The sequence below is a fragment of the Marmota flaviventris genome, chromosome 9, assembly GCF_047511675.1.
Source record: "Marmota flaviventris isolate mMarFla1 chromosome 9, mMarFla1.hap1, whole genome shotgun sequence".
Lineage (NCBI taxonomy): Eukaryota > Metazoa > Chordata > Mammalia > Rodentia > Sciuridae > Marmota > Marmota flaviventris.
The window spans coordinates 65023303-65035333 of NC_092506.1; the positions used below are offsets into that span (position 1 = coordinate 65023303).

The 12031-nt window shown below is 52.1% G+C and overlaps 1 protein-coding gene across 4 annotated transcripts in view; it reads left to right on the forward strand.

Annotated features, from left to right (window-relative positions):
- The window catches only part of Capn5 (calpain 5), a 55472-nt gene that overhangs the window by 35892 nt on the left and 7549 nt on the right, over positions 1 to 12031 (forward strand). For 3 of the 4 annotated variants that reach the window (XM_027942555.2, XM_027942558.2, XM_027942557.2), the window contains 5 exons: positions 4005 to 4213; positions 7907 to 8099; positions 9088 to 9281; positions 9858 to 9935; positions 11354 to 11549. In XM_027942555.2, the coding sequence (XP_027798356.1) occupies positions 4005 to 4213; positions 7907 to 8099; positions 9088 to 9281; positions 9858 to 9935; positions 11354 to 11549 (870 nt within the window). The remainder of the gene's footprint in view (positions 1 to 4004; positions 4214 to 7906; positions 8100 to 9087; positions 9282 to 9857; positions 9936 to 11353; positions 11550 to 12031) is intronic. The other variant, XM_027942559.2, reaches the window with a different exon arrangement.

Sequence of the window (12031 nt, forward strand, 5' to 3'; positions counted from 1 at the left end):
CAGGACCAAAACTGTTTCGGATTTCAGGGTTCTTCTGATTATGGAATATTTGTATATCCTTTATCAGGGAAGCATCCCTTATCTGAAAAATCCCAGATCCAAAATGCTCCAAAATCCCAAACATCATGTCAGTGCTCAGAAAGTTTCAGTTGTGTTAGTTTTCTGTTACTTTAACAAATACCCAAGATGAATCAATTTATAATGAGGAAAAGGTTAATTTTGGCTCGTGGTTTTAGAGGTTGCAGTTCACTCATGATTGAGCAGATCCATTGCCTGAAGACCTTTGGTGGAGAGGCAGCAGATCATGGTAGGAATGTGTGATGTAGCAGGACAGTTGGCCTCATGGCTGGGATCTGAAAGCCACACAGGAGACCCAGGTCCCACCATCCCAAGGGCACATCCCTCTGTGACCTAAAACTTCCCACATAGTGTTACCTCTGGGAGTTTCTACCACCTCCTGATAGGGCCATACTGGGATACAAGCATTTAACACATAAGCCTTTGGGGGACATTCTAGATCCAAGCTCTAGGAGTAGGGATGCTCAATGTATATCACCAAATGCCCCCAAAGTATTGTAGTTCCCAGTTCAGGCTGCAAACACGTAGACGTCTTACACTTTATTTGAATGAGATCAAAACCGAAGTCCGTATTGGCAATTGGTTGTTTCTCTTTCATCTTTTTACCTTTCCTTGTGATTTATCTATTGAAGAAACAAAAGTCATCTGCCCTGTGGGATTCCCAGTCTGGGTGTTGGTGACTGTCTTCCTGGTGTTGTTTAACATGTGCCCTGTCCCCTGCATTCCTGTATTTAGGACTTAGCTCTAGAAGCTTGAGGAAATTGAGGTGCAAATGTTTTGTGGCATGACTGGTCTGCAGGAGATGCCGTGTCCTTCCCTGGGCGGTGGGGGGGGGCATGAAATGTCTGTTTATCTCTTTTATGGTGTGAGGAGCTGGTGTTGACCATTGCCTAAATCCACTAACTCTCCTATGGTTATAGGAGGTGGTGGTCCAGTATTGTCACTTACTCCTCATTTCTTAGCTGGAATTCTTTTCCAGCTGGGGATTTCCCTTCATCTCCTTGGTTCACCTCTGGCACAGTGTGAGCAAAGGCTGGATCAACGCTTGATCTGATTTTTCAGTTTCAAAAAAAATGAATTAATTCCCTACTCTCCTCCAAAATGACTGATTATTTGTTTTGTATCATGTGGTCTGATAACTTAAACAGATTTGTTGTACTCCGCTGCAGCTGCTATCCTTATTGATGCTCTGGTGGCCCATTTGTGGCCAATGGGAACCTCCTCAGGCTGCTTCCTGAATCATCTGACAGGTCCCAGGAGTCTTGGGTGGCTTCCTTGAATTTGGACATGGTGGCTATGGGATAGGAAGGTGGAATTGTTTAGTTTCTCCCACTCAGTGTCCTCCTGGCAGCAGAGGGGTGAGCTCATGGTGGAAGGCTGGCTGGGGCTCACCCCACACCAGGTCCACTGGCTGTGATACAGGAGGGGAAGTCCAGGCCCCCAGGAATTCATGACTCACGATCCCCAGGCCCTGGAGCCTCATTAAGTGCTTCTTGAGCCACAGAGGGCTCAGGGCCAAGCCCTAAGTTTAGCTAGTGATTCTTCCAGGTCCCAGCATACCTCCCTGCACCCGGGAAGGCCTCCTCCTCCCTCCCCACACAGTCCAGAGCATCCGGAGCAGGGCCACTGGAGGGAGGCGGGTGCAGTGGAGAGGTAGGCCAGGCTTGTGTTCTCAGCTCAGAGCTTCCTACTTGTGCTCTAGAGATGATCACCCCACCCTGCATGTATCTCCCCCATTTTCCAGAGACAGGGCCTTCCCCTGTCACCCAGTCTCTGGCACTAAGCCTCTGGGTTCAAGTAAACCTCTAGCCTCAGCCTCCGAGTAGCTGGGGCAGCAGGGTATGCCACAGTGCTTAGCTTGGCTTCTTTTTGATACAGCTTTCAGTTTTGAAAGCAAAATGGGGAGACAGAACCAGGGGAGGGGCAGAGGCCTGGGGGGGTTTACTTTAAAAGGACAGAGTTGCCTGGAAAGAGATGTGAGGAGTGGGGAAAGGCCGCAGCCGTCTTGGGCCAGGCTTCCTGGCTGGGTGTGATCCTGCTTCCCTCGACTGTGCCCAGGGCAGCCTCTGCAAGAAGCTTCCCGGAGCCCTGCCGCCAGGCTGGCTATGAGGCCAAGGCAGTTCTGGAAACAGTGACCAGCCTGCCCGCCGGGCCCCTAGCAGGGCTCCATTAGTGGCTCGAGTGCCTCTGCCAGAGTTAGCATTTTCATTTTCGTGGTCTCAGATGTGCCGCTAGGGAGCATTTCCCTTTGCCAGTCTCCCTGCTGATGGAAGAGGCCTGTAAACAAAGGCGTCCTTAATGAGTGCAGGGGGTGGGGTGACCGCAGCCTGTGGGCGGGCAGGGCCTCAGCCTGTGGGGCTCCTGGTGGGGGTCCAGCTCAGCCCGCATGCCTGGGTGCCCGGATACTTGGGCATGGTTTTCTTCTAGAAGGATCTGCTTAGGGTCTGGGTGGGCTCAGCCACACCTGGCTGGCCAGCCCCTCCTCCTGACTTGGAGGGATGAGAAGTTGCCCTTCCCTGCCCACCTCTTGCTGCCCAGGTTACCTCTGTCTGCCCTTGTGTGCTTGGGGGACATCCTCTGCTGGCTCTCAGATGCCCGCCTCCCCGCTGGGGCCCTGCATATACCCATGTTAGCTTGGCTTGTGGCCTGTACGCCTGCCTCTCCTACCAGACTGGAGGACTTTTGAGGGCAGGGACCATGTCTGGTTCCTCTGTTCAGCAAGTGCTGGGCACAGAGTAGTCCACACTGATGAAGGACTCATTCTTTATAAATAGACCCGTGTTTGAATCCTGGCTTCAAACCAGATCTGTGTGCTTACAAAGAACACGTGTTTTTTCTGACTATGTGGTCATAGACAAGTTACTTGCCCTCTCTGAGCCTCAGTTCTCTCATCTGTCAAGTAGGGATGGATAATCGTAGGCCACCCATAAGGTTATTGTGAGAATTAAATTGAGGGACTATGGTGGTCTCAGCACAAGGCCTGGTATTTAAATAATAGATTAATTTCTGAGTCTAAATCAACGTCTGGATTTTTGCTTCAGTCAACACACAAGTATATTCAGGTCACTCTCTGGACCCGGCCCTGGCCAGGTGCTGGGTATATGCAGTGACCAAGAACAGCATGGCCTTGCCCTCAGAGGACTGCTGTTCCTAGTGTCAGTCACTGAATACAAAGTCACTCAGGCATTTAATGTATTTAGCTCAGTAACTGTAAGTATCTAAGAAAAAGTGGCACAGCCATGGGTCTGATGGATGGGTCCTGACCTTGCCTGGAGTCAGGGAGGGCTTCCTAGAGGAGGAGGATGGAACTGAAGGATGAATGGAGGTCAGCGGGGTGAAGAAGCAGAAGAGGAGCAGGTGTAGGGCTCCTGCCCAGAGACTAGAGCACCCAGGGCTGGGGCAGTGGTGGGAGCAGAAAAACGAGGCTGAAGGGATGGGGGCAGAGTCCATTCAGGAAGTGATACAATCAAGTCAGGGGTGCTGGTGTGTGTGTGTAGGGGGGGAGGCAGGTGTAGCTGCAGATGCTGGTACAGTGTCCTCAGGATGAGGTGATGGGGCTTGGGGCAGGGTGGGATGGGAGGAGGCAGCGCCTGAGCAGCTGGCCCTGATGGAGACCTGCAGAGTGAAGAGGCCAGTGTGGCTGCCAGATTCCACTCAGGCTGGAGCAGATGTGGCGGGAGACGGAGGAGGCGGGCGGGAGGGAGCGGGAGCCGATCGGAACCGCGTGGCCGAGCTGGAGGAGCCCGAGGGAGCCCCAGCCCCGGAGCCCGGAGGTGCGGGGGCTGTGCCGGGGTCTTACCGAGTCCCACTGGGTTCGTGGCGCTGACGGGCGCAGCGCAGGACTCCTCCCCATCCTGGGAGGCACACACCCCCGTTCCCCTGGAGCCGGGTGTTCCCTCAATGCGCCCCATCGTGTCTCCACCCAGGTCATCCCAGACTGGAAGGAGCAGGAGTGGGACCCTGAGAAGCCCGACGCCTACGCCGGCATCTTCCATTTCCACTTCTGGCGCTTTGGGGAGTGGGTGGACGTGGTCATTGATGACCGGCTGCCCACAGTCAACAACCAGCTCATCTACTGCCACTCCAACTCCCGCAATGAGTTCTGGTGCGCTCTGGTGGAGAAGGCCTATGCCAAGTAGGTGCCAGCCAAGAGCAGGCTTGGGTGGCCACTTCCATGGGTGGGCACACAGCGAGCTCAGAGCTCAGAGCCCAGGGCCTGGGCATGGCCAGCTAGAGCTGTGCTGGGTAGGGTAGAAGCCTGGACCCCAGGAGGGAAGGCATGGCTACCTGGGGTGGGCCTGGGGCCCAGGCAGGTGTTCTGCGTTAGTTGGGGTCAGGGCCAATGCTCACCTTCATAGCAGTGGGTTTCTCCAAGGTGTTGCGGTGGGACCTTCCCTAGGCGCCTCTGCTGGGAATGTGGTAATGGAGATCCAGCCTGAGTGTGGAGGTTGGGCAGATGCCCTGCTCAGAGGCCTCTCCTGTCCACTCACCATGTCTCTACCTGACTGTCCATCTATACTATTTTTGCTGACCCCTCTTCCTTCTCTGTGCCAGACTCTGTGTCCCCAGGACAGGACCTCACACAGAATGTGCATGAACAAAAGTTTGCTGAGCTGTAGAGGGCTTTGGAGCAGAGTGACCTGTCCAGGCCTTTGCAGCACTGGGGTGGGCCTGGACAGGAGTGTCGGGGCCAGAGACCAGGCAAGCCAGATTGGTGGGAGCCGGTCCCTGGTTCCTCCTCCCAGACCCATGTGTCAGTCTCCTAACAGAAGAGGGGAAGGGAGGGAGAGTCCAAGGAAAGGAAGAAGGGAGGAAAAGGAAAAAACTAACAGTAAAAACAAATCCAAGAGAACAACACTGGCAGGTTCCATTTGTAATCTTAAGAAAGCAAAGCCTGCCCCCTGGTGGCCACTGAGTCTCCACCATGGATGCTGCCCTTCTGGAGAGAAGGCTCTGGTCTTGCTCTTGGGGTTTTTTGTTCTGTTTCGTTTTTAATATATATTTTTTAGTTGTAGATGGACACGATACCTTTATTTGATTTATTTATTTTTATGTGGTGCTGAGGATCGAACCTAGTGCTTCATACATGTGAGACGAGCGCTCTACCACTGAGCCACAACCCTAGCCAGCCCTTGCTCTTGGGTTTGGGGTTTTTAAAAAATTTTGTATTTATCATTGTTTCCTTCCTCCATTTCTCCCTCCCTCTTTCCGTCACTCCCTCCCTCCCTCTGTCCCTTCCCTTCTTGACAGAGTCTTGCCATGTTGCCCAAGTTGATCTCAAACTCCTGGGCTTAAGCAGTCCTCCTGCTTTAGCCTCCCAAATAGATGAGGCTGCTGGGGTGTCACCATGCCTGGCTTGCTTTTATTTTTTTAATAAGCAGTTTTATAGTAAAATAAACCCAACACAACATTTCTCATTTTCATCGTGTGTATGCCCACTGTTCAGTGGCATGCAACGAATTCACCATTGTCTACACCAGAAACTTTTTTATCATCCCTATTGAAAACTCTTACACATCGAACAGTAGCTTCCTCCTTCTCCTCCCCCAGTCCCTGGGGACCTCTGTTCTGCTTTCTGTCTCTGTGAACTTGCCCTATTCTAGGTTCCTGGTGTAAGTGGAGTACTGTATTAGCCCCTCTGGGTCTGGCATCTTCTACAAAGCACCATGTTTTCAAGGTCCATCTGTGTTATAGCAGATATCAAAGGTTCCTTTCTCTTAACGGCTGAGTGACAGAGAAATACATCACATTTTGTTTCTCCATTTGTCTATTGGATTCCTGGCCTGCTTCCACCTTCGGCTCTTGTGCATAGTGCTGCCGTGAACATGGGTGTGTCCATGTGAATCTCTGCTTTCGCTTCTTTTGAGCACACACCTAGGAGTGAATTACAGGGCAATTATGTTTAACTTTTTGAGGAATGACCAAACTGTTTTCCACAGTGGCTGCATACTTTGTGCTTGCTTATTTTTTTACATTTACTTTTTAAAAACATTTTTTTTTGTAGTTGTAGATGGACAGCATGCCTTTATTTATTTGTTTATTTTTTATGTGGTGCTAAGGATGGAATCCAGTGCCTCACACATGCTAGGCAAACACTCTGCTACTGAGCCCCAGCCCACATTTACTTTTTAAATTATAAAATGAAAGATTTGTAGAAAGATCAGCCCCTGCCTTCCCCTTCCCTGTTTTGGTCTGAGTTAACGAAGAGCATCACCATTGTAGCTGTCCTACTCTGCTCTGTCACCATTTATCCTCTTTCCTACCTGGGCCTCTTCCTTCCCCTCTTCCCCTCCCCCACCAATGGCAACTCTTTCAACTTTTTTCTTTTTTGGTGATAATTTTTTTAAAATTTTGTTTATTCTTTTTAGTTATACGTGACAGTACAGCGTATTTTGACATATTATACATAGGAGAGTATAACTTATTCTAATTGGGATCCCGTTCTTGTGGTCGTACATGATGTGGAGTTACCCTGATCACATATTGAAATACAAGGCTGGGAAAGTTGTGTCCAGTTAATTCTAATGTCCTTCCTAATCTCCTCCCCCTCCCTTCCCGGCATTCTCCTTTGTCTAATCTAATAAACTTCTATTCTCCTTCCTACCCTCCCTTGTTATGGGTTAGCATCCACATATCAGAGAGAACATTTGGCCTTTAGTTTTGGGGAATTGGCTTATTTCACTTAGCCTGATAGTCCCCAGTTCCATCCATTTACTGGTAAATGCCATAATTTCATTCTTTTTTTATGACTGGGTAATATTCCATTGAGCATATATACCACATTTTCTTTTTCCATTTATCTGTTGAAGGACACCTAGGTCGGTTCCATAGCTTGGCTATTGTGAATTGAGCTGCTGTAAAATTGATGTGGCTTTAACTTTTTTTTTTTTAAGAAAAATGGGGGGCGGGGCTGGGAATCAAACTCAGGCCTTATGCATACCTCCAGCCTCTTTCAACATCTGTGAGACATTTTTGTTTGTGGGTGACCTTATAAAAACCATGTTTCGGGGTGGGTGTTGTTTTTGTTTGTTTGTTTGTTTCTTTGTAGTGTTGGAAATTGAATCCAGGGCCTTAGGCATGCTAAGTGTTGCAGTTTTGTGTATATATATTTTCAATTTCCATCAACAGTATTATGTTATATATCTCTTTCTGCTTCTGAGTTTTCATTCATTCATTACTATGTGGCACATAGTAGGTACTTAAAATTTTTCTTAAGAGTTTCTTTTTTATTTTACTCCCAGGAAATGGGACTTTGGTCCCTCTGATTTTATGGTTTGTCCTTCCTGGCTAATAAGTGTTTTTTTTTTTTAAGTGAATCATGGTATACTTAAAATCACAATTAGAATCCACTTGTATTGCTTTTCAAATGTACCAAGCAAGCGCTAGCATTTCCCTACCTCAGGAATTCTGTACATTTTCCACAGCTGCTTCATGTTCCAGAGTATAGGTACAGCTTTAGTTTTTAAAATCAATTCCCCATTGTTAGGTATTGAGGTTATTTCTGCTTTTATATCATTATAAATCATGTCACTTATCCAGAATTGGGGTGTCAAAAGGTATATGAGCCTTTAATGCTTTTGAAATGAATGGCTAGGTTTTGGGACATCTGATCTGTGAAGCTGGAGCTGCTAAGTCCTGGGGAAATTTGAGTGGAAATTGACATGGTTCATTGGGAGTCGGGTCTGGGTTCTAGTGTTGGCTATGCTGTGGCCTACTGGGTGACCGTAGCAGTTTGCTTGAGCTCTCTGAGGTTCAAAACTCTCCCCTACAAGGTGAAGGGTGTAGCCCAGCTGGGATGCACTGGGAATTCTTGCTCACTGCTCCCCAGGCTGGCGGGCTGTTACCAGGCCCTGGATGGAGGCAACACAGCGGATGCACTGGTGGACTTCACGGGCGGCGTTTCTGAGCCCATCGACCTGACTGAGGGGGACTTTGCCAATGACGAGGCCAAGAGGAACCAGCTCTTTGAGCGTGTGTTGAAGGTGCACAGCCGGGGAGGCCTCATCAGTGCCTCCATCAAGGTGAGAGCCCAGAGCAGACCTCCATGTCACCAACCCTGACTGGGACAGGAGGTGGCTGTGAGGACCCAGGGCCAAGTCCAGACCCTCAGCCTCGTGAGCAATGGGAGCAGTTGGAGGGAGCAGCCCCTGCCCTGCCCAAGTTGTGCAGCCCCACACCACCCACTCCATGCTGACCCTTCTGGGCTTTGGGCATCTGCATCTGACTCAGTCAAAGTGGGAGGCATCAGAAGCTGGGGGCAGATGGAAGAGGGAAGGAGCCCTGTGGTGGGCCGGCCCAGGGCTGCCACCTCAAGAGGCTCATGTGGCTTCATTCATTGCTCAGGTCTTGGAGGAGAAAGCTCAGCCCGGTGAAGACAGGCTTTGACCCAGGTTTAGCTGACCCCCTGGTACACCCACAAACTGGCTCTAGAAACCCAGAAGGCCCTGACTTGTAGTGTTTTCTGGTTGAGGGGTGTAAATATTTCCACCAGGGTTAATTTCCAGTTACCGATGTTTTAACAATTCTCAAAACCTCTGCCTATTTCTGGGTGTGGTGGCACACACCTGTAATCCCAGCTACTTGAGAGGCAGATGCAGACAGGGGAATCACAAGTTCAAGGGCAGCCTTGGCAATGTAGAAAGACCCTATCTCAAAATAAAAAGAACTGGGGCTGTTGCTCAGGGATAGAACACCCCCAGCTCGATCCGCAGTACCATAGAAAGAAAAAAGAAAAACCCTGAATATTTAATGATCAGCTGAGCCAGGGTGAATCAGCTTCTGCCCACCCTGGGCTGGCCCCACTGCAGACACCTTCCTTTACGAGAGACTGCTGCCTAAAGCTCTGAACACCCCACCACTCCATCACCACCCAACAAGGTCTATCTGTATGGGAGGGTGCAGTTCCTGTACCGGCCTGGAGAGGGCGGTGTGGCCTCCTTGCTCTGGTTCCCCCCTGGGTTTGGCTTCCAGCCTGGCCCCACCTGTCTGAGCACCTGTGTCTTCCTGCAGGCTGTTACAGCAGCTGACATGGAGGCACGCCTGGCGTGCGGCTTGGTGAAGGGTCATGCTTATGCTGTCACCGACGTACGCAAGGTGCGCCTGGGCCATGGCCTGCTGGCCTTTTTCAAGTCAGAGAAGCTGGACATGATCCGCCTACGCAACCCCTGGGGCGAGCGGGAGTGGAATGGTCCCTGGAGTGACACGTGAGGCCTGGGGATGGGCACCACGGGCATGAGAGTTTGGGCAGGGATGGGGTGGGCTCCATGGGGGTGCTGATACTGGACCTGGGCCTCAAAGGGTCTGGGGGAGGATGAAATTAGAAAAGACTTCCTTTGGAGTATTGTGTGGGGCAGTGGATTCAGCAAGGACAGAGGCCTGGAGGACAGCTGACCTCTAAGGACATAGTGACCAGTGTGGTGAGTGGGTTCGGAAGGAGGGTAAGAAGGAGGGTAAGGAGGAGGCCACCAGCTGACAGTGAACGGGGTTGATGCTCTGTGCTTGTTCACGGCCGAGAGGCCTGGAGTGGAGTAGGTGAGGCCCCGCATAGTGACAGGTCACGTCCCCTCCCTCTCTGTCTGCGGCTTTTCTTCCTGTCCTCCTAGCCCTAGCATGATCACAACCCATGGGAGAGGGCAGACAGGGCTTCTCTGAGCAGGGCCCCAGGTATCCCTAACCACACTGCACTGAGGGTGGCCTCGCGCTGAGCTGTCCCTCAGGGTGGTTCTGGTGGGGCCCGCCCTCTTATTCTGCTCCCTTCCTTCCTGGCACTCACATCCCAGCTCAGAAGAATGGCAGAAAGTGAGCAAGAGTGAGCGGGAAAAGATGGGTGTGACCGTGCAGGACGATGGCGAGTTCTGGTGAGTGTGCTGGTGCCTGGAACCTGGGTCAAGGGGACCACCTGGACCTGGCAAGGAGCACCTGGTGGTGGGGGAGTTGGCTGCCAGGGCTCCAGCATAGCCCCATCAGAAGCTTGCTGTGTGGCTTGGGACAAGTCACACCATCTCTCTGAGCCTTGGTTTCCTCCACTGTATAATGAATTGGGCAGCAATGGGCCCTTTAGCCCTGCAGCCCCCTCTGCCCACCTGAGGGACCCCCGGGCTGCTCTTGGCAAGCAGGCTGGGGCACCAGCAGGTAGGGGACTGAGCACAGGGGCACGCTGTGGTAGCCTGAGTGCTCAGAGTAGGGAGAGAAGAGGAGAGGCCTCGCAGAGGAACTGACTCCTGAGCTGAGATTTGGGGTACAGAGTAACCTTTGATGGTTGAGGAGAGAGACATGCCCCAGAGGTGAGAGGGCACACCTCTCAAATTCAGGACGAATTCAGAGGAGAGAGCAGCAGGTGTCTGGCGTGGCTGGGAAGACAACGGAAGCCTAGACCGAGGAGCGTGGGGGCCACCGCTGCCTTCATTCCCCTGTGTCCTGCCCCGACTCTGCCAGGCTGTGTTGTTCTTCGACAGAACACCTGGTTTGTTGGGGCTGGGGATGTAGCTCAGTTGGTAGAGTGCTTGCCTGCATGCACAAGGCCCTGGGCTCAATCCCCAGCACCACCAAAAAAACACCTGGTTTGGGAATTTAGCCTCTCCTGGAGACGTATGGGTTGCCCATTGCGATGTGGGTGCCATGAGGCCTCCTAGGCAGACCAGGGGCAGAGGGCAGTGATCCTGGCAACCCATTGAGGACCCTCCTACAGATGCCAGGGGAGCTGCTGCCCAAGTCCACCCAGGGCCTTCATTCTATTCTCCTGTGGACAAGATCTGCTTTGTTCACTCTGGCTCAGGGGTCAGTCGAGCCCTTGGCCTGTGGAAAGGACTCCTGTTAAGGCCCTTGTTCCATGCACTTCCCCTGGCCTCACCCAGGCTCCTGGAGGTGTGCATAGCACAAGGTGCCTATAGCAATGTCCTGGCCACGGTCACCCACCTACCCACCGCTCTATTGAGGCTTCATAGCTGATGTACAATACAATGGATGGAAACCAGCTTTATACACTGCAGAGGGCAGTACTCAGTTATCCATCCTCTATATGCGTATAGCTGTACAGCCAGCCTTTGCGAGCTACTCCGTTAAAGGTTGTGTGCCAGCTGTTATTGCTGTACTTGATTTCTTCACTAGCCCTGTGAGGCGCCTGCTGGTAGATTCAGCCCCATTTTACAAACAAGGAGACCATTCTCTGCGGGAGGCCATGCCCAGTCACTCCTACGTGAGCCGTGGTTTAGAGCATAAAGGGTGGGCAGGCAGGAGGGCCTGGGGGCTGCCTGGCTCAACCCCTTCCCTCACCCAGGATGACCTTCGAGGACATGTGCCGCTACTTCACCGACATCATCAAGTGCCGCCTGCTCAACACATCCTACCTGAGCATCCACAAGACGTGGGAGGAGGCCCGCCTGCGCGGTGCCTGGACTCGGCACGAGGACCCTCGGCAGAACCGCAGCGGGGGCTGCATCAACCACAAGGACACCTTCTTCCAGAACCCGCAGGTGGGCATCCTCAGGGACCTCACCCTGCCTCTGCAGCGACTGCAGTGCCCCCCTGCCCCTCTGTCCCTCCAGGGGCTCCTGCATGACCTCAGGTACATCTCTACCCCTCCTTGGGTCTCGGCATACCTGTGTGTACAGTAGACAGTCGCAGCAGTCCCAGCTGGCTGTCATGAAGGCCTACACTTCAACCTGACCTGCAGACAGTAAAAATGAGGAAACTGTGACTCAGGGACTTCTGAGTGTCTGGTCCAGAATCTTCAGGACAGTTAGTGGTGGAGCTGAGGATCAGTGCGTGGTTTCATGGTAGCACAGTCGTGCCTGTTCCTAGGGAACTTGGCCGGGCTCAGCTCCCCGGCAGCAGCCTCTGCCCTGCGGCTTCCTCACTCACAGCCTGTGAGCACTGCTCAGTCCTGGGAATCAGTGTGCCTTTATTGAGCATCAACTAACTACATGCCAGGCCCTGAGCTGAGCCTTCACGCAGA